At 47.1% G+C, this 19,786-nt stretch overlaps 1 protein-coding gene across 1 annotated transcript; it reads right to left on the minus strand.

Moving 5' to 3' along the window:
• Positions 1 to 15,910: 15,910 nt before the first annotated feature.
• LOC135376609 (uncharacterized) lies at positions 15,911 to 19,485 on the minus strand. The gene is given in 12 exon segments (XM_064609129.1): positions 15,911 to 16,209; positions 16,365 to 16,827; positions 16,899 to 17,129; positions 17,200 to 17,373; positions 17,456 to 17,538; positions 17,541 to 17,601; positions 17,666 to 17,743; positions 17,745 to 18,226; positions 18,229 to 18,472; positions 18,474 to 19,211; positions 19,214 to 19,366; positions 19,369 to 19,485. Coding segments are annotated over 12 exon segments (3,123 nt in total).
• Between the last annotated feature and the right edge of the window lie 301 nt (positions 19,486 to 19,786).

Raw genomic sequence — 19,786 nt, forward strand, 5'->3', positions numbered from 1 at the left:
TTCCTTGCTTGAATGTGTTTTTCAAGCCACCGTTGGCGGTGGAACAACGCTGAGACACCTCGACAGAAAAATAGCAAGTCACAGCTATAGGCACTGCAGCAGCATTTGTTCCAGCAAGGAGGACTGTGACTCTGCTGTGTGCTGAATCACCATGATGAGGTTGAGTCAATAAAAATAACCTCCGTTGCAGTCTCCTCATTATTGGTTTAACAATGAGGATGGCCCACAAGCTGCTGTCTTCAGATTGGCTGCATTCTAATGCGATGTCTGTAGAACACAGCAAATGATTGGTAGAAAATCCAGCAAACTGGTAAAGAAGTATGAAGGGAAGTGCCTCAGGACGAGAACCGCCGATACTTTGAACAGAGACTGTTCTTCTTCTGGGCACTGGTGAGGGCGGTGCCTCGAAGAACAACAGTCTCTGTTCGAAATGTCGGCAGCTCTCGTCTACACTTCCTTTCATACAGCAGATTATTGTAACACAGAAGAAAAAAAAGCAGAATTAAAAAATCTCAAATGAAACGCCAAATATAAAATGTTATGTGTAAATAGAAGTCGCAAATAACAAAGGTTTTGAATTTCAAGCTTTTACACGTATCCTGAGGGTTTACATGATAAGGGGTTTTTGTTTTGTGCTGTGCTTTGTTCCCCAATGTTCGCTGATCTTGGATGAGGTAACAATTATGCTAGATAATTCCTCTATTTCGATGAAGTTTAATAACTAGACTGGTCAGCTGGTAGACTGGTATGCTGGTCATCGCAGCTCAAGTAACTAGTGAAAGTCACGCATAAGACTTACCACACGTAGCTGTGGATCTGGTATCGAAACCATTATGTTTTTAGGTTCTAACGTAATAACGTAATATACGTCTTGCTAGCATTCATTTTTAATTTATTAGCTTGTGTCCAATGATGTATTCTACTTCGTGCTGTCTTAGTGTATTCAATCATCTCTTTACTTTACTGCTAAATATATCACTAGAGTCCGGATTCCTAGGCAAATGCCTATTTTTTTCGTGTCGTTCTAATAGTGCCTTTTCGATAGATGAGCACGAACTGGGTGCTGGGGAACCTCCTGTATCGATGTGATAGTGCCTATAAATGCCTATTTCGGCGTCAGTGCCTAAAACTCTGATTAAACACGAAAAAATGCCTATAATGGCCCTAAAGCGGTGGCGAAACACGTGTTCATGGCGAAATTGACATGGGTGATGTCGCACGTAATTTTGAAACCATCGATCATTCGATAAGAAGCGAGTATAAAGCTATTGGAATATAAGTTGAGAATTACAAATCGATTACTTGGTACAGAACTTACTCGCTCTTTCTGTCCATTCCAGCATTGTGGTGTCCCGTGGGCCGTTATTAACAAAGTATACGCACGTTTCGTAACGGTTATCTGTGAATCTAGAACACGCATCGTTATTGCCTGCTTACATCAAGAAGAGACCCCGAAGCTTTTCTTATTTTTTTTTTTGTCAACGAGAGGGCGTGATGTATGAAGGTAGGTACAAGTCCCTACAGTTTGGCAACCTTACCAAGCTCCCGTCTTCGCAGGCTGTCGGGGCCATAGGTACAGGGCGAAGGTCACACGTGGCACCGCGTTCAGTGTGAGTAGAATTGATTCCCCACACTATTGCGACCCTTGTGGTAAGGCTGAGAACGAAATCCAGAAGGCGAAGCCTAAAAAGTTCGACGACTACAAAATTTTATTGTCACATGAAAGCTTCCGATGCTTGAATATCGCCCGAGACAAGTCCTCCCGAGAAGTGTCGTGAAACCGGTGGCAATGGCTAGAAGTCTTGTCTTTTGACCATAGTAGGATCAATAAGCTTTGCATTTCGTGCAGCGAAAAATTATGAAAACAGTCACGACCACCATTATTACAGTTATTATTATTACAGTATTGTTCCTGCGGATAAAACTGATTTTTTCACTTTCTTTTTTGCGCTTTCAGTGCTACAGATGAAAAAAAAGAACATAACGATTTAAAGTGCCTATAATGCCTATTTTACTGCCTAAATCGGGATTTTTCACGCCTTTTATAGGCGCCTAAAACAAGGTTTTTTTTCGTGTCTAAAAATCCGGGCTCTATATATCACTAACCTCACCGTCTTGGCGGGTCTCCAGTTAAATTTGTGTATCTACCCAAAATGGCATTTTGAACACCAGCACGTTCCCACATTTTGCACAACCGACAGAATGCAAACTTTGAGTAGTACAATACTGCCTGAGTGCAAGAGGTGTTGACCTTTCGCATATCTCGTGGAAGCAGCTACTAGCCGTAATTGCTCAAAGTTAAGCAGTTCACTACGAAGCATCGTCACTACCAGTTCCGATGTTGTATATACTTTTGTGGCACTTTTGTGTACCTAGTCAAGTACTTAATAGTGTCTAGTCTTGTGCAGTACTTAGTAATGTCTATTTAGTCTGTCTTAACCTAGTATTTCCTAGATTGCCCTGTGTACCGTTGTTTATGTGCTGGTATAGGTGTTACTGTATGTATACTGCTTCAGTCCTTAAGCTGCATTTTGCAGCTTGTTTCTCCATCCACACCCATCGGTGAATGGGAAATAAACAACTGAAGTGAATTTATGTCCTAGAAGGAAAGCAAGGGGAATTTTGTGCAGCCAAACTGCGACGACAGGGGACAGACAGACAACATGCTGTGCTCACGAAAGAAAAGTGGAAACTGAAAAGAGCAGGCAAAACCATGTAGAATGCCATGATAACCACTTTTGTGCTTCAGAGCATGGTCGTTTTAATGCTCAGTCGATCGTTTAATTTCTGTTTTCTGAGCCAAAGGTGTGCTCTGGTTTATGTGGTTGGAGATATGTGGAGATTTTTTGTGGGGAATCTAGTTGGAGATAGATTCTGGACATAGTTAGTTTGGTTTAAAGGATGTTTGTGGCAGTGTACACATATCCATACCCACTATATCAGCATGTGCAAACTTCAACATCAGTTCAAATTTGATCATATCTGAATAGCATTTCATGGTTACGTACCTAGCTCCTTGTACCTGGAGCTCTTCTCCTTCAATTTCAAGATAGGACCGAAGGCTGCTTCTCTTCCTCCATATTGACATTTCCTTAATGTCTCATACCAGTGGTTGACAGTTCTAGTCGTTGGATTGATGGCTGCATTTGCTAGTAGTTCAGCACCATTAACTTCAACTGCTAGCTTAGACTCATGCAGCCTCTTTGCATTGGCTGCCGTCATGCCTTCATTGAAGTATTCTGAAAGAGAGCAAGAACATGTACATGCCTCATGGCTGATTCAAAGACATGTCATTAACCATTGTTTCTTTGTAAGAGCAGAGCATGCACCACAGTTACTACTTACAGGGCATGGTTATGTCACATTTCTCATACAAAAAGAGAGGTGTCAGCATTCCTTCTCATCTGCAACTGCTAATGAACTCTGTTAAAAAATGATTTTGCTACAAATTTACATGACCGAAGCCCGGTTTCGCCAACGTTGGGTAGCTTTGAACCGAGATCAAGGGTTGCTAAAACATGAAGTTAACACCCAGTTCTTTTTTTACAAATGTTGGTTGGTGACGTGATGAATATTTCAGTGACAATAACGACCCTTGGAGAAGCAGAGGCTGAAGGATTGCTACCCTCAGATTTATTAATTGGGTTTGAGAAAACTGGGCCCAAGTCCGACAAACACAAGATACAGCAAATACATTTTCTAAAATTTTCCTCATTATTAAATGTGCACTGCTTTAAAACATGACGAACAAAAGTTACGTCTACATCATTTGCATGTATATGTTTGTAACTGTGCATGTTATTAACATCATGTAATGCAGAGCTAGGTTATGCACTAAGGTGCATTTTTTTCAGATGCTGGAATTGTTTTCGTTCATGTTACAGTATGTTGTTGTTACATGATATATCTTTGTACAATTCCTATATGTGCATTTCCCCAACTAGCATGAAAGATTTAGTTCAGATTGTTAATCGTACCTACCAAGGAATGTTGCCTTTGCTTCAGGGGTGCTATGAAGAAGTCTCAGGGCATCCGCACTTTGCGTACTATGGTTGTGCCTCGAGTCAATCTTTATGACAGCAGGAAGAGGCACATCTCTCCGCAAGAACTCATCAGACCTCTTCGTGTTTCTGTTAGTCTTTTTTATCTTCACGTCTAGTTTTGCTGTACAACCTGTCACACGCTGACTACTTGATGACCGCTTGTTGCGTCCATGGTGTTGACAGGGCCAAACCATGTGAAACACCATCCTATTTGGAAAGATGCATATTTTACAACATGTTGTAATTGTAAGTGAAATCTAGTCTATGGCATTTCTGTTGTTATTGCAGTCTACGAATTCTTGTCTAGCCTAGCCTCACTATGACAAATGAGTACTTTCAGTTAGCTTCACTGAGTAAGTTATCATGCTATGCAGGTATACTTATGCTCAGAGGTGTGATATAGTTAATCACAAACATATTTTTCTCATTTTGATTAATTAGCCGCTTTGGCTTGTAGCAGCCGACGGAAATGGACGACGAGCGCCGCCATGGACGTTTCGTCACGACGCGTATCTCGCGCATGATTTCCATTGAGCGCGCGTACCATCGATTCTCTCAGTTGTGGCCTGGCTGCCACATTAAACAGTTCGCATTCAGCCTTGTCTGCTGGTCCTTCTGTACCCTACAGTTTGGTGACCCGGACGTTGCAGCGTACATGGCACAGCCACCAGCCCCTACCGCTTCCTCTGCCTCCGACGATGCCTCAGTGCCGTCGTCAATCCAGCACTACGCCATGCGGCTGCCGCCCTTCTGGAGCCACAATCCGGGCGTATGGTTCCTACAGGTGGAATGTCAGTTCGCTCTCGGGGGCATAACATCACAGCTGACCAAATTTCGCCATGTGGTGAGCGTACTGCCGCAAGATGTTGCCGCCCAAGTGGTCGACATCCTTTCCGCTCCACCCGCCGCCAATCAGTACGACGCGCTCAAGACCGCTGTCCTCGAGCGAACCACGGCTTCGGAACGCAAGCGCTTCCAAGAGCTCCTGTCTTCCGAAGATCTTGGCGACCGCCGTCCGTCTGAACTATTGCGACACATGCAGGGGCTGCTTGGCGAGCGAGCCCTTTCCTTCGATGCCAGCCTCCTCAAACAACTCTTCCTGCAGCGCTTACCAACAACCGTGCAGATGATCCTAGCGTCTGCGTCGACTCTGCCATTGCAAGAGCTTGCGGATCTTGCAGACAAGATCTTGGAGGTTTCCCTTCCGTCCATTTCAGCCGTGCCCGCCGCACCGCCCTTGCCTTCAGCTGTTTCCCCCGCGGCGTCTTCACCATCCGCCCAAGTCCGGCTAACTTCTCCTTCCGGGGACTCCATAGCCCAACTGCGCGAAGATTTTGGACGCCTCTCCGCCATGGTAGCGTCTGTCCTGTCATCGCGTGCGCCTTCCAACACAGACCCCGTTTCGCCCAGGCGTCGCCGATGCGATCGTCCGCGCTCCGCGTCCCGCTCCCCCAGTCGACGCCGTTCACCTCCTCGGCCTCTGCAAGACGAGCCCATCGGCCCTTGCTGGTACCACCAGCGGTACGGCTCCGAGGCCCGTCGGTGCACGCGACCCTGTACTTGGGCGGAAAACTTGGACCCCGCCATGGACGTTTCGTCACGACGCGTATCTCGCGCATGATTTCCATTGAGCGCGCGTACCATCGATTCTCTCAGTTGTGGCCTGGCTGCCACATTAAACAGTTCGCATTCAGCCTTGTCTGCTGGTCCTTCTGTACCCTACAGGCTTTCCACAAGTAGGGCTCAGATACAGTTCAGAAAAACTTCTTTTATCGCATTTTGTACAATCAGTAGGGTGTTGTTCTCTGATGTCCGTGGCAGAAGTTGAGTATTGAAACATTTTCCAAGGTAACATAGCAAAAAGGATAGCAAACAACTGGAGCTTCTGATTACAACATTGTAAATTGGTCGTCCTGAGCTGCAGTCTCCAGGAGCTTTGAATAATCAAATCTCAAGCGATTTGTGCCGTACATTATGTAGCCTCAGCGGCGTAGCCAGAAAAATATTTAGGAAAGGGTTCTCAATAGGGACTTCATGGGGGGGGGGGAAGGATTTCCCTTCGTTTCCCTCTCCCAAATGCACTACCAAAGGTACAATTCCAGGTGGTTGCACCCCCCTCCCCCTGGCTTCGCCGTTGGCCACAGTGGCATTAGCTTTCAACACCTTGGAAATTGCTGAACTTTTGACGCGCGGTGCGCACAGGGACGCAGAAATCGCGTGCATGTTTTATTATTATTATTATTATTATTATTATTATTATTATTATTGGCGGCTGCGAAGTAACTGTCGCGCGCACAGATTGCTGCGCGGCTATGTATATGCATGCAATTCAGCCGAGGTTATTCGTTTTTCATTTCGGACCAACTATAGTCTCCTGCTACAGTTATGGTAGTGCTCGAAGTGCTACTTTCTGGGTTGCACCGACCCACAACGTTCAATTAAGTTCAATTCGTTTATTCTCCAATTCAGCCATGGGATGCGGCCGGAAAGTCCTGAACCGCGCGCTCTAATAAAATGCGCGAATGTCCGTATCTTATGCTGTTCTAGAACATCTCATCAACTTCGATTATATATATATATATATATATATATATATATATATATATAATTATTATATAATAATTATAATAATAATAATGTATTATAATTATAATAATTATATAATAATAACGCCTACAACACAACAAGAAGCTACACCCGTTTACGCGACGCAAACGAGTCCTTTCCACACAAATGCGTCTTAGGGAAAGACCCCCCCCCCCCCCCCCAAAACCCCCACCCACGTGCGAAACACACTCGACAGGACCCCGCACACAGAATTTATGACCTCCCTTCGGCAACCTCAACGCACTGCGGTTTCCCTTCCCCCACCACTGTCGAAGCACACGGAAGTGAGTGTTTTCTGTTTGACCAACTCATTATATCTTTTCACTTGAAAAAGAACGGTCCACCGTTCGAAACGTCGTGTCTGTGTAATTTCAAAATGAATTAAATGAAGTCATCTGAAAATATTCCTTTGGCGGTGCTCTGTGCGAACTTATTTCTTCTGTGTATATATATGCCATATATATATATATATATATATGGCAAGTAGCATTTACCTTTCGCAGTTGCTACGCACAGCGTCAACGAATACGGCGTGTTCGTTGACGAACAGTACTGCTTCATCCATTTCCTCTAAAAATCTCCAACCAAGTTGTTGACGCCTCTTCATCTTTGACAATAATATATTCTTCCATCATCACAGCAAGGCGTAATGTGCAGAGGGAAGCAGAACCGATACAGACCTGAAACGAGCGCGGGATGTGAACGTATGGAAGAAAAAGCCTCATCTTGGGCAACGCGGAGGATCGAATAAACAAACACACCAGAGCTCAAACCAGCAAAGCAATTTGCTCAAGACAGCACAGCATTTTTTACAGTGAAGTGTGGGTAAAAGGGGCAAGGACCACTGAGAAGGGATGTCACAGCGCATATCATAAAACCGCTTCAAGGTTGGGTGGTTTACAACCGACGGCTCGCTAACACATGTGCCGTTTCCCAAAGCTTGAATTGCCAAGGCTTCTCGTAGCAAGCGTTTGCTTTTGGAGAATAGCCTGTTCAAAACAACAGTTTCACTCCAGATGGGATCACACATATGGTTTCGTATATGATAAGAGAGTGGCATACTATGCTGCCCCATTCTGCGATGCTTGACTAATATGCTTTAACCATGCTTTAACGATATACAACACATAACATTTTTGACGCAGTAGTCTGATTTTTGCCACAACCCGCTTGTTGAGACGAAATCCATTGTGAAATAAAAGTCCTATGTTGTGTTTATCCAAGCTTTTTCTTCGATGGGTCGCCTTACGCGTAAATCCACTCCTAATTATCATTATATTTATTATTATTATTCTTATTATCGTTATTACTGGATGGCTTTCGTCCACTAGCTCGCCTACCTTTACTTGCGTTTTTCCAATGCGCGCGCGATCGTCGCATTACAAACGTCTTGTCCAAACCAGTTTAATATGCGCGCTTCGTTGTCAAGACAACGGCGTCAACACCTGACGAGCATGGGCGAAGCGTACGCTCCAGGTTTTGATGGGTCGCCTGCGGCTCAGCAGCGAATCAGGGCACGTATAGGCGCTCCATGCGTGCTGCTGGCTAGGTCAGCCACCGGCTCTAAAGCGAAACGCACCGCCTCCAAAATAATGTCGCCACCGGCGCGCGTACGCTAACGATCTCTGATTGGCTGCGCAATATATCTATAAATATTTGGATGCTCATTGGTCTAAAAAACTGGCGTCAGTTTCCTTTGCGCTGATTGGGCGAGAGTCATTTGACTGAGGAGCGAGCATCCGAACGCGCGAACCGCTCAACGGAAGCAGCCGAACGGAGGAAAGAGAAAAACGACAGGAGACATCGCGTCTGTCCGGCCAGGCGTGTTCTCTCGGACTGCAACCGTTGTGCACGCAGACGCTACGGGGTAGTTTGAGAGTTTTGAATTTTAGATTTAGATTGTGGCGAACTGCTAATGTGAGAACGGAATGGCACATCCACCTCATCATCACAACAGCGGGAAGACGAACATGACATAGAATCCCTGCACCTCCAAAGGACGCAGAAATCGTCAGAGAGGAAGTCTGCACTCTTTCCGACGTACTGCAGGTGATCGGTAAGACAAGTCTGATTACTTTTTTGTGACTGAAGGAAGTAATGCAGGTTTATCACGTTAAGTGTATTACGTACAACATTTACGAGTCACTCAGTACGTTAGCGGCGTTTCATTGTGCAGTGCATTGCCGTAACTTGTACGTTTCTGATATGCCGTTAATCAAATTATGTGTGGTTATGCTAGCTGCCCCTCATGCGCGTCGCAGCCGTTCATTCACTGTGATCTACGAACATTCGTGACGAATGCCTTGGTGTTCAAATACGAAATCAAGATCGATTACCTATCATAGCAGTGATTTTCGTGCAGAGTTACGGATCATCAATATATTTTTTGTTTTGTTTTAGTTCTACCGCAGCCATCGGCAACAACGACGCACATAGCTCAGCATTGGCTTTTGAACTGCCCTTCGATGTCGAAGCACCTAAAGCTCCACAAGAACAGTGAACAGTGAAGCCTGTTACAAGTTGTAAAAAGATATGTACTGTAGCTTTTTCGAGGCAGTTCCCGAGGACAAATAAAGTTGATTTGTCATACACCATCGCTTTTTGATTGTTTGCTTTGGGACAGCATGATCGTTGCTCTACAGCAAGACAGCAAGCGCCGAAGACAAACCACAAACGGACGAGACTGGGGGGATAGGGGGGACGAGAGGAGAGACGAAAAACCCGAGGAGAGGAGGGGAAGGAGGTTGGGAAAGGAGGTCGGTCTGCGCATGCGCACTGGGCTCCAGCTTTTTTCCCGCGCTGGCCAGCAGAGACGCTGTGAGTGGCTCCTGGGGATCACGTGGTTTGGGCGCCCGCCATTTTCCCTGGACCACTGCGTAAACGGCAGCTTCCGGCGGATGGCTAGGTTACGGATATACGCGCACCGGTGACCACCGCGCTGCACCGGCGACGACCCCCGCTCCAGCGGTCCAAGTATCCCTCTCCCCGCTGCGCCTCCGATTATTTTCGGTCTCCGACCCGCCGCTATGCTTCGCCCAGGTTGAAGTTCTTTTCGCCTGCCGTCGCATCACTTCGCAGCTCTCAAAATTCGGGTAAATCCTAGCCCACCTGCCGCCCGAGGCCGCGGCGGAGGTCCGCGATCTCATCATTCGGCCACACCCTGAGCATCTTTACGATACCTTACGCGACGAGCTCATACGACGCACGGCTCTGTCCTCGGAAAACCGCATTCGGCAGCTCCTTACATCAGAAGAGCTTTGCGACCGCCGCCCCACTCAGCTCTTACGCCGGTAACCCCACCGCCGAAAACACACTCCTCCGCGAGCTTTTCCTGTGCGACTGCCTGACAACATCAGATTGATCCTCGCCTCGACCGAGCATGTCTCTCTCGACGACCAAGCGAAGATGGCAGATCGCATTCTGGACCTCGCAGGTCACCTGGTACCGGGCGCTATTGCGAATCTCGGCCCTACCACCGCCGCATCTTCTGCCGATTCCACTATCGCCATGCTAACACGGCCTCTCTCCACCAACTCCAGAGCACTGTTGCCGTTTTGGCGGAACGTGTGGCCGCCAGCCGACCACCCCGAGGTCCCGGCCGCAACGCTTTTCATCGGCGACGTACCCCATCCCGGAGACGCCCACGCTCGCCTTCGCCAGCGTCCTGCTGGTATCATCACACCTCCGGTGACTCGGCCCGCAACTGCCAGGCCCCTTTTCCTGGTCGGGAAACAACACCCACACCCAGTAGCGGCTGGCACTGCTGGGGGAAGTAACAGCCGCCTCTTTTTCGTCACCAACCGCACCTCCGGTTGTCGATTCCTGGTCGACACTGGAGCCGCAGTCAGCATCCTTCCCCCCACCCCTGCTGAGAAGAGTTACTGCAGAGCCGACTATACCCTTCAGGCGATCAACAAGTCCGAGATTGCCACCTACGGCCATAGATCCGCCACGTTGAACCTTGAGCTGCGTCGCGCCTTCCGATGAATTTTCGCGGTGGCGGAGCTTCCTTACGCAATCCTAGGGGCTGACTTGCTTACGCACTTCGGCCTGATGGTGGACATGCGTCGCTCATGTTTGGTAGACAATACCACTTCCCTACACGTCTGCGGTATTCCATCATCCACCATTTCGCTCACCCTGAGACTTCCCGATTCCCCCGTGTACGCCAACCTGCTCTGGGAGTTTGATTCAATCACGAGGCCGACTCATTCCGACTGTCCACCCAAGCATGCCGTCACTCATCACATCGTGACCCGCGGCCCTCCCGTGAACACTCGTCCTCGACGCCTTGCTCCTGCACGCCTCCGCATCGCCAAGCACGAATTTGACCATATGCTGCAGCTCGGTATCATCCGCCCCTTGTCAAGTCCTTGGGCGTCTGCTCTGCATATGGTCCCGAAGTCCACACCCGGAGATTGGCGCCCCTGTGGCGATTATAGGGCCTTAAACCTCGCCACCTTACCCGACCGTTACCCCCTGCCTCATATTCAGGATTTTACGGCCCATCTTCACGGTGTTCGTTTCTTCTCGAAGGTCGACGATACCAGTCCATCCACCAGACATCCCGTATACGGCCATTACAACGCCATTCGACCTTTTTCGAATACGTCCGTATGCCGTTCGGCCTCCGCAACGCCGCGCAGACGTTTCAACGGTTCATCGACCAAGTGCTGCGTGGCCTGGATTTCGCTATCGCCTACCTAGACGACATTCTAATCGCCAGCAACACCGAGGCCGGACATCACGTGCACCTCCGGCAATTATTCGCACGGTTGCAGGAGTACGGCGTGGTCATTAACCCCAACAAGTGCGAATTAGGAGTTTCTTCCATCACTTACCTCGGGCATACCATCACGCCCGACGGCATCCACCCGCTTCCCGGCAAAGTGCAGGCTATCGCCTGGGGAAGTTCCTGGGGCTTGTCCACTTCTTCCGCCGTTTTGCCCCCCATTGCACCACCCTATTGGCCCCGCTCCACGCACTCCTCTCGCCCACCCACCAGAAGAAATCGCTTGGTTTACCTCTCGAATGGACCCCAGCAGCTCGGGAAGCGTTCGACTCTGTCAAGACTCATCTCGCGAACGCCGCCCTCCTCCACCACCCTCAACTCCACACTGAAACGGCCCTGCTCGTTGACGCATCCAGCCAAGCTCTCGGCGCCGTGTTGCAGCAGCGGCAAGGCGGTGTTTGGAGGCCTCTCGGTTTCTTTTCTCGCAGGCTGTCACCCGCTACAGTACCTTCGGCCGTGAACTCCTCGCCGCGTACGCCGCCGTGCGGCACTATCAGCATTTTCTAGAGGGCCGCTCATTCTCATTATATAGGAACCACAAGCCCCTCACGTTTGCGATACGCGCTCCTACGGCCAACCACTATCCCGGCGAAGCTCGTCATATGGGTTTCACCTTGGAGTTCACGGATGACGTGAGGCATATTTCCGGCCACCACAACGTTGCGGCTGACGCTCTCTCCCGGCCGTTCGTCGCGCCGCTCACAGCGCCTCCCCAGCATTCACAAGTCGACTTCGAGACTCTCGCCACTGCCCAGGCCACCGACAGCACCAAGAGGTGCCTGCGTTGGGCCTATGCTCAGCCGTTAAGCAAGATCTGCGATGCTGCCCTGCCGAGTTGGCCCTTGGCACCACGGCGCGCTTGCCTGATTCCTTTTTTACCCCAGTCCCTGCTGACGCTGTACCAGACTATTCGTCCTACATCGCACGCCTGCGGTCCACCTTCCAAGACCTCCAGGCCACTCCGACCCGGAACCAGTCTTCACGCCTGACTTTTAGACCACCAGGCCTTGACAGCCTGGTCGAGATAGTTTCGGTCGAGATGTTTCGTGTCTCTCTCGTCTCGTAATTCTCGGACGTGTTTGGCACCATTCTATGTGGTTCATTATTGTTGTATACAATCAAGAAAATGATCAAATACCATTATGCCAGTGATGTGCTCTTGTAATATTTATTCTCATTTCATGCTCTCATGCTATCATTTATGCTAATTTCAAGATACACTGCAACAGTACTACAACAGTATAAAACACATTGGACATGCGCGCATGCTCAAAAAAGTACACATTAACTCAAGAAGAGGAGTAAACTGTTTGTCGCATAGCGAGTCCTTCCAGAGGAGTTTTACCACTTCTAGAAGGAGTAAGCATATACTCCTTCCGGATATAAGAGATGTACTCGTTCGATAGAGCTCTTAGCCCACATGATATACCAAGTGACGAGTGACATACGAAATACCGAACGAGAGAAGTGCAACACGCCAGTTTGACACCACAGAAAGACGAATGTGAACTGTAACACGCATTCATTATAGCCATAGAGGCACAAGACAGGTACAAAAAGGGAAATAGTACACACTTCCAAATTCGAATCCAAACAGGCTTGACCATTAGTGTCTAAGTGTCCAGTATCGAGCACCACACACTGCAAATGCAAATTCAAAAAGTCACAGTACCTACAGAAACCACTGCAAGTTCTGACACATTAATACTGCGACACCTCTGTGCACCATTTCGTTGAAAGCGTGTCTTTTCCAGCGTTCGAACGTCCAGAGGCCGATTTGCATGACAAAACTGCAAGACAAAAGACTTACGTCATAAGCGATTTACCACGAAAACAATGTATATAAGGACCCGTAAAAGAACATGAGCTTACCTGTGTTTCAGTGACAGTGACACGTCTCATTACTAGTCAAGCTGGAATGCAACCTGAAAATGATAAAGGAAGAACAAATGATACAGAATTCGCTGAATTGACCTCATGGAACAAAGGTTATGACTACGAAATGCTTTTGTTAGCCTTAGCGTGTTCAACAACATATCGCTCACTTCTATGGGTGGACAACTACCGATTGCATTATTCAGTCAGAAGAACGCTTCGGAAAAGTATTAGTTCCTTGATAACTATGAGCATCGCACAGTCTCAGTCACAGTGAAAACCTTGCGAACGACCGCACGCAAACCGGCGTTCGCCATACTCCAAACCGACGTGAAAGGTCGCATAAGGGTACAAGAATGCGGCAGAATCAAACATGTTCACAAATAATTTGCTTGCGTTGGCAAAGACTGACGACTAACGAGAGACAGAGTTTATCCATTTTATATCATCACGGAAATGTACATTTGACATTTAATGTGTTTAAATGTTTAAAAATATCGGGAACTATATGCGCGGATGAAAGTACAGGGCGACTGAGCGGTCGAGGAGAGAAGGTGTAAGCAGGAAATGCACGTGTTACCACTTCTCCACGAGGTTCGTACACCTCCTATACACCTTCCACTCAAATGAAGGGGGAAGATCCCTAGTTTATCCTTTTATAAGGGGTAAATCTGACGTGAGAGGGGTATAAATGAGAAATCTACCTTTTTCACTCCATTAGAACACCTTTCGAATAACAGTGGCGTCCGCGCGAGCAGGGTTGTCTGTTACCAGCCGCTAATGATATCAAAAAGAATCAGAAAGAGCCGTGACTTTTTTTCACTCATTTACTTGATGCCTCTTCAAAGATAGCGCTCATCCGTTTCTGTGCCGCCATGACTCCGCTGGCGGGATAGCCTGCGGATATCCTCTGGACAGTTGCCGTAGCGTGTCCCGTGAAGGACATCCTGGGTAATGCGAAAGTTACCCCGCATGGGACGCGGACGACGGGTCCGAAATGGGACATCCTTGGGACTTTATGTGTCGTCTGGGTCCGTTCTGGTCACCTGCTTACAAATGCCTATACGTGCCTATGCCAGCTGCGTCGCACCAGCCTAACCTTCGAGAAACAATTTTTTTAAGATACAGGAACAGCCAACGTTACTAGATACTGTCAGTTGGCAAACTCCGCTTGGATCGCGAGAGGAAACGTGACCCCCTTCCGTTGCTGCTCAGGAGATGGCGCTGCGCTCGTTGTTTGCCCGAAATTCTGCCGTTTTGCCGCGTGTTCGCTCGCGCGCAGATAACGCCATTGTCTCAGCCCGTTCCATTGCACGGCAACCGTGTTCCACAGTGTGACAAATTGACTTGAGGACATGTAAATTAGCGGGACATGATGTCGAGATAGTTGGTTCAAGGGAGGGAATCCAGCGTAGCATGTTAGGTGAGCACCACAGAGACGTAGACTGGACAGGCGCCTGTCTCCCATCTCACCTGTGCACGTCCTACCCGTTGTGTTAGGTCGGCGTACCTTCTTAGTTGATTTCGGCAGTGAGCCTTGTACACACGACGAAGACTGCTTCAGTACTAAACAGAGCGAAAAACAAGACGAGGGCGAGTGTTGCGTCATCCACCCTCCAGCAGTTTAGTTTTCAGTAAGGATGGGCCAACCGAATCGGCGAATCCTAGGCAGGGATTCGAGGTTCAGGTATCCGAATCCCAGTGGCCAAAACGGCGAATCGAATCCACGAAGCACGTTTGTTTGTTTCGTCTCAATATTGGCGCCTCAAGAGTCCGCGGAGAGCCAGATTTGCTTTCAAATTGATTGGCGCCAAAAACATTCCGATTTGAGGAAACTGTCGACAAAGTACCTGATCACACCTCCTCGACAATAATGTCAGAAAGACTCTTCAGCACATCAGGTGTCATAGATCTGCCATAGATAGAGGTGTGATAAAAAATTCATAAGCTAGACCCAGAGCAAGTGAGAATGGTGGTGTTTTTTGAACAAAAATCTGCAGTAATTTGTTTTCAGCTACATTTTTTGTTTGTTTTCTTACATTGCTCTGGACTGTGAGTTCAGGCAGGAACTCATGTTTAAAAGTAATATTTTTTGCTTTTGATCATTTCTTAGTTTTATGGAAAGAATTCAGACTGATGAGTTTATGTATTTCCTGTAGTAGATGAACAGCACATTAAATATATTTCATTTAAGGAGAAGCATAAGGGTATGTTCTCTCCCGAAAGCAAACTTTTATTTCATTTGTTTTCATTAAACGAATATATAAACTTCTGCTTCAAAACACTTTTCAGTACAAGTGTTGCCCCTGGCTTTTTAAAATTAATAAGAATGTTTCAAAATTTATGAGATTCGTGGATTCACAGAACCTTGGATTCGTATTTGGAAAATTCAGGATTTGTCCCATCTCTAGTTTTGAGTTTCTAAACAGAGATTCTGAAATCGTCCCACTGATCAGGTGGTCTCTGAAGAACACAGAACTAGTGGTGTCCAGTAACATGTTTTTTTACTTATTTGTAGTTACTTTGCAAGACATGAGCAATTTCCAATCGTGATAACAAATGGCATGGATCAATTCATGGATTTAACGGAGCTCTACAGGAGACGAACTTTCTTTGTGGCAACAGCAGCCTTTTCGCTACTCTCTAGGCGTCGATTGACATCTCTCGTATAGAAATGCATGCGGGTTATTAAAAAGAGGTTGAGTATCTCACACGTAAATGACGACATGTGCTGGACACAGCCGAGACGGGGAAGATTGTGCTGCTCGAGGTTTTCCAACACTTTCCAGAAGAGGTCTGCACAAGGGCCACATTCAGCAAGAGATGCAAAAACAGTGCTGTTTACAATTTTCAGTACATCTAACATTTCTGCAGTCGGATGATTTAAGCAACCTTCCTTGAAGCTTCTGTAAGCTCGTAGAACGTGAAGAGAAACAATGTACAAGTTTCCGGCGATGCAGAATCAAAAATAAAGACCTGAAGAAGTGCAGCCTACTGCACGAAAGTCTTGCTTTTAATGTATATAGTAAACAGTTGATGCTCTTAACCGTCTTTGTTACTTCTGTAAGCTGTTAAGTATGCATCACATGTAACTACTAGCACTGCACAGCTAATATCCCGAATACATTCGTCACATGCTTTGTGCTTTGAAAATTTATGGATTGTGTACCCGCACAAATAGTACACAACACTGTCCTCAATGTTTCCTTTGGCATATGCATGGTCGTCGTCTCTTGGAACAGAAGAATCCGTGACATTTGACACAATCTGCAACAATTTAGCTTCAATGGAGTGATGCAAAGATGATTGCTGTGTGCGACACGTTGCCCTCGTTGTCTTCAGTGTATCTTGAATGTGAACAACAACATTGTTTGGGGCACCTTGCACACTGCCACGTAGAGCTGTCTTGATGGGCGTGTACAGGCTGAGCAAACGAAATATTTGAGTGAAGTTCACCACTGTGGGATGTGACTCGTCGCCTCCGAATGAACGCACCAACCCGAAATGTCGCTAGAAAAGATTCCAGTGTCATTGCATTGTAGTGAATTGACTGTAATACACGAATGGCAGTATGTTCTCACCTCCAAAGGATCCTGATTCAGCTTGGCCGTCAGAACATAGCTGGTATATTCATCTAGTAGGTACTTGATGAGGTCTGGCGTAGATAACAGTGTGACCCGCAGGGACTCTGTGGTTTGTTTTGACGCAAAAAGCTTCAGGCTCTTCTGGACTGAGTTTTGTTCTGGTTTGTTGAGCAAGTCCAAGAAATCTTTAATTACCCGAAAATGGTCATTGCAGCATGACTGAGAAAGCTCATTGACAGAAAAATGTTGACATGCTTGAAATAGCACAGCAGCATAGAGGAAGGACACGGTGGCACACCTGTATTTCCGTTGACTTATGTCTGACTCCTCTTGATGGCAGTTTGATGTTTAATGCATCAAAGAGGTCATTTAACAACCTTGTAAATATTTCTGTACCTTCAGAATCTTGCATCCCTGGAACCTTGGCTTCTCTGTACACCCTGAGGCCAATTGATATCCCACGGCTAAACAGCTGATGAAAAAAAAAAGTAAAATCAGAACCATATCTTCTAAGACATAAAAACAAAGATATCCCTTCCACCACACAGCCGTACCTGAGTAGCAAGCCTGACACTCATTTTACGAAGATTGCCAGGAGCGATATGCTCTCTTGTCAGCTTTGGCACAACCCGTATAGCTTATCCTTCTCTGTTTCGTAGAGTGTGATATAATGTTGGAAGTTTACCTTATGATCACTAGCCTGTAATGAAACGTAAGCAGAAATTACGTGATAAATTCAGAGCACATGGATCCTTTCGTCATACCATGCCGTAAGTGTGCTTCTTTAGGTGATTCCTTATGCACTCTATGGTATGCAGAACATCACACATGAAGTACATGTGTGTACATCTTCTGTGAAGGCTCTAACGGGTGTTCGATGTAGTGGCACACTGAGTCCAGCTTTCCGGATATTCCTAGCTTGGTCCACATTGATCGATTGTTGCCAGCCCCATCACTGATGATGGCAAGCACTGGGGCATTGTTCTTGTGGAGTTCCAGCACTGCACTTATTAAAAGTTTGGAAAGGACATCCCCAGGAACTGCTCCTCTCGTGGCAAAACTTGCAATGGGCTGCACCCAGTCCTCAAAAAATGGCACAAACATAAGAACTAGTGCATGGTCAGCAAGCTTATCTGTAGCAGTGCCACTGACGTCCCCATAGTCAACAAATCCATCCATTTGATACGACACTTTGTTGAAGGCAACAGACTGCTTAAGCTTAATCTCGTCGAGAAGTAGCACACCACATCTCCTCAGATGGTTCTTTCCATGGAAATGCTCCTTGATGCTCTTCAATGCAATTTCATTGTAACCATATTTGCATGACGAGCCCTCGTTGGAAGCGGCAGCACCTGCATGTCAGAAATTAGACTGTAGGCCTTTGGACTTGATATCTGCAAAAGGCGACATGTCATCATCCATTCCTCGTCGTACCGTCTCCCATTTTTGGATTTAGCTTTTGCAGCCATAAATGCAGTCTTGAACAAGAGTTGTTGCTTTTGTGGAAGAACATTGAGCACGCTCGTTATATTTGCCTCACTGACAGTAGAAAGTTGTTTCTTCATGGCAGCCCAGCTCTTGCTTCACCTTCTCTCTTTTCGTGGTAGCCCGAATGGCTCTTCGGCGTAATGACTTTCTGCTTACTCTTTTTTGGCTGCTCTTCTGGTCTTGTTTCTTCACACGTTGCAAGAAGAGTTTGGTCAAGGTTCTACATTCACATCAGGTAGTGTTCATTGTCAATGTTGTACAGGTATTGCGTCGCCATGTGTTCCCATCAGTGGTTGCCACAGATGACGATGTGACATCTGGGTACTGCTTTGCTGAGATCCCCCTGCATAATTTCAGCTTTTCCACATATCAGAGAAAGGACTTCAGATCTGCAAGAGCCTTGATTTCCACAGTCGAGTTGATAGTGTAGACACATGGTGGCACTAGTCGGCCGTCAGCACAAACAGAAAAGCTAAGGTCCTTTAACAACAACACCGCCTTCTTGACACAAAGGGTGTCCTTCAGCTCGAAGTGGTACACCACAGCAGATGGGTCCACTACATCCACCAACCAACCTTGTAGCCGTCGACCGCATTGCGCTATGGCCGAAAGTTAATCAAATAGAGATGCAGCACTGTAATCCACGAAACTCGAAGCGTCGTAATTGTCAGCGTCAGGCGACGTATTTTCTTGATAATTTTGACACTGCCTCTTTTGCCGCTTGCACTGAAGGGGTTGTCGCACTGCAGGCGCCTTGCGTTTCCGTGCTGGCTTCCACAGGTATTTCGGGTAGATAGGAAAGATACGGGGGACAGCTCCGTTTCAAACACTTTCAAAGCCCACTTGTCGCGTGGTATGACAACCTAGTCATCACCGACATGATGTACAAATTCTTTAACAATGTCTCCTTCGTCAAAATGCACATCACAGACAACACATGTGCTCGAAAGTACCTTATCAATCCTTGGAATCACCCGTTTTGCCACTCTTTCAGACGTACAGGCTCACTCGGCGGCTTGAAAAAGTGTCTTTTTGTCGCTGCAGTTCTAGCAAACTCATTTCCACTTCTCCAGCCAGTCACAAAACAATGCGGCATCTGTCCTATTCGAAACAATGTTTAACCGTTTAACCACATTCGCGCATTGGATTCAACACATTTCCACACACACAGTTCAAAACAAAGCAGACGCACTGCAACCGGGCAAACACTGTTGCGCGTGCCCTCTCGCGGCGCGCCACGGAGAGGCGACACGTACACCGGCGGAGTTTGATAACTGACAGTATCTAGTAACGTTGAGAACAACAGCATGTCAGTGAAGTGGGTGTCAAAATATATTACATACCACTACTCACAGCGCGGGAGGTAACACTGACTGCACATTTCGCTCTCCTCCCAT

Source organism: Ornithodoros turicata, unplaced genomic scaffold (genome assembly GCF_037126465.1).
Source record: "Ornithodoros turicata isolate Travis unplaced genomic scaffold, ASM3712646v1 ctg00001175.1, whole genome shotgun sequence".
In the NCBI taxonomy this organism is placed as follows: domain Eukaryota; kingdom Metazoa; phylum Arthropoda; class Arachnida; order Ixodida; family Argasidae; genus Ornithodoros; species Ornithodoros turicata.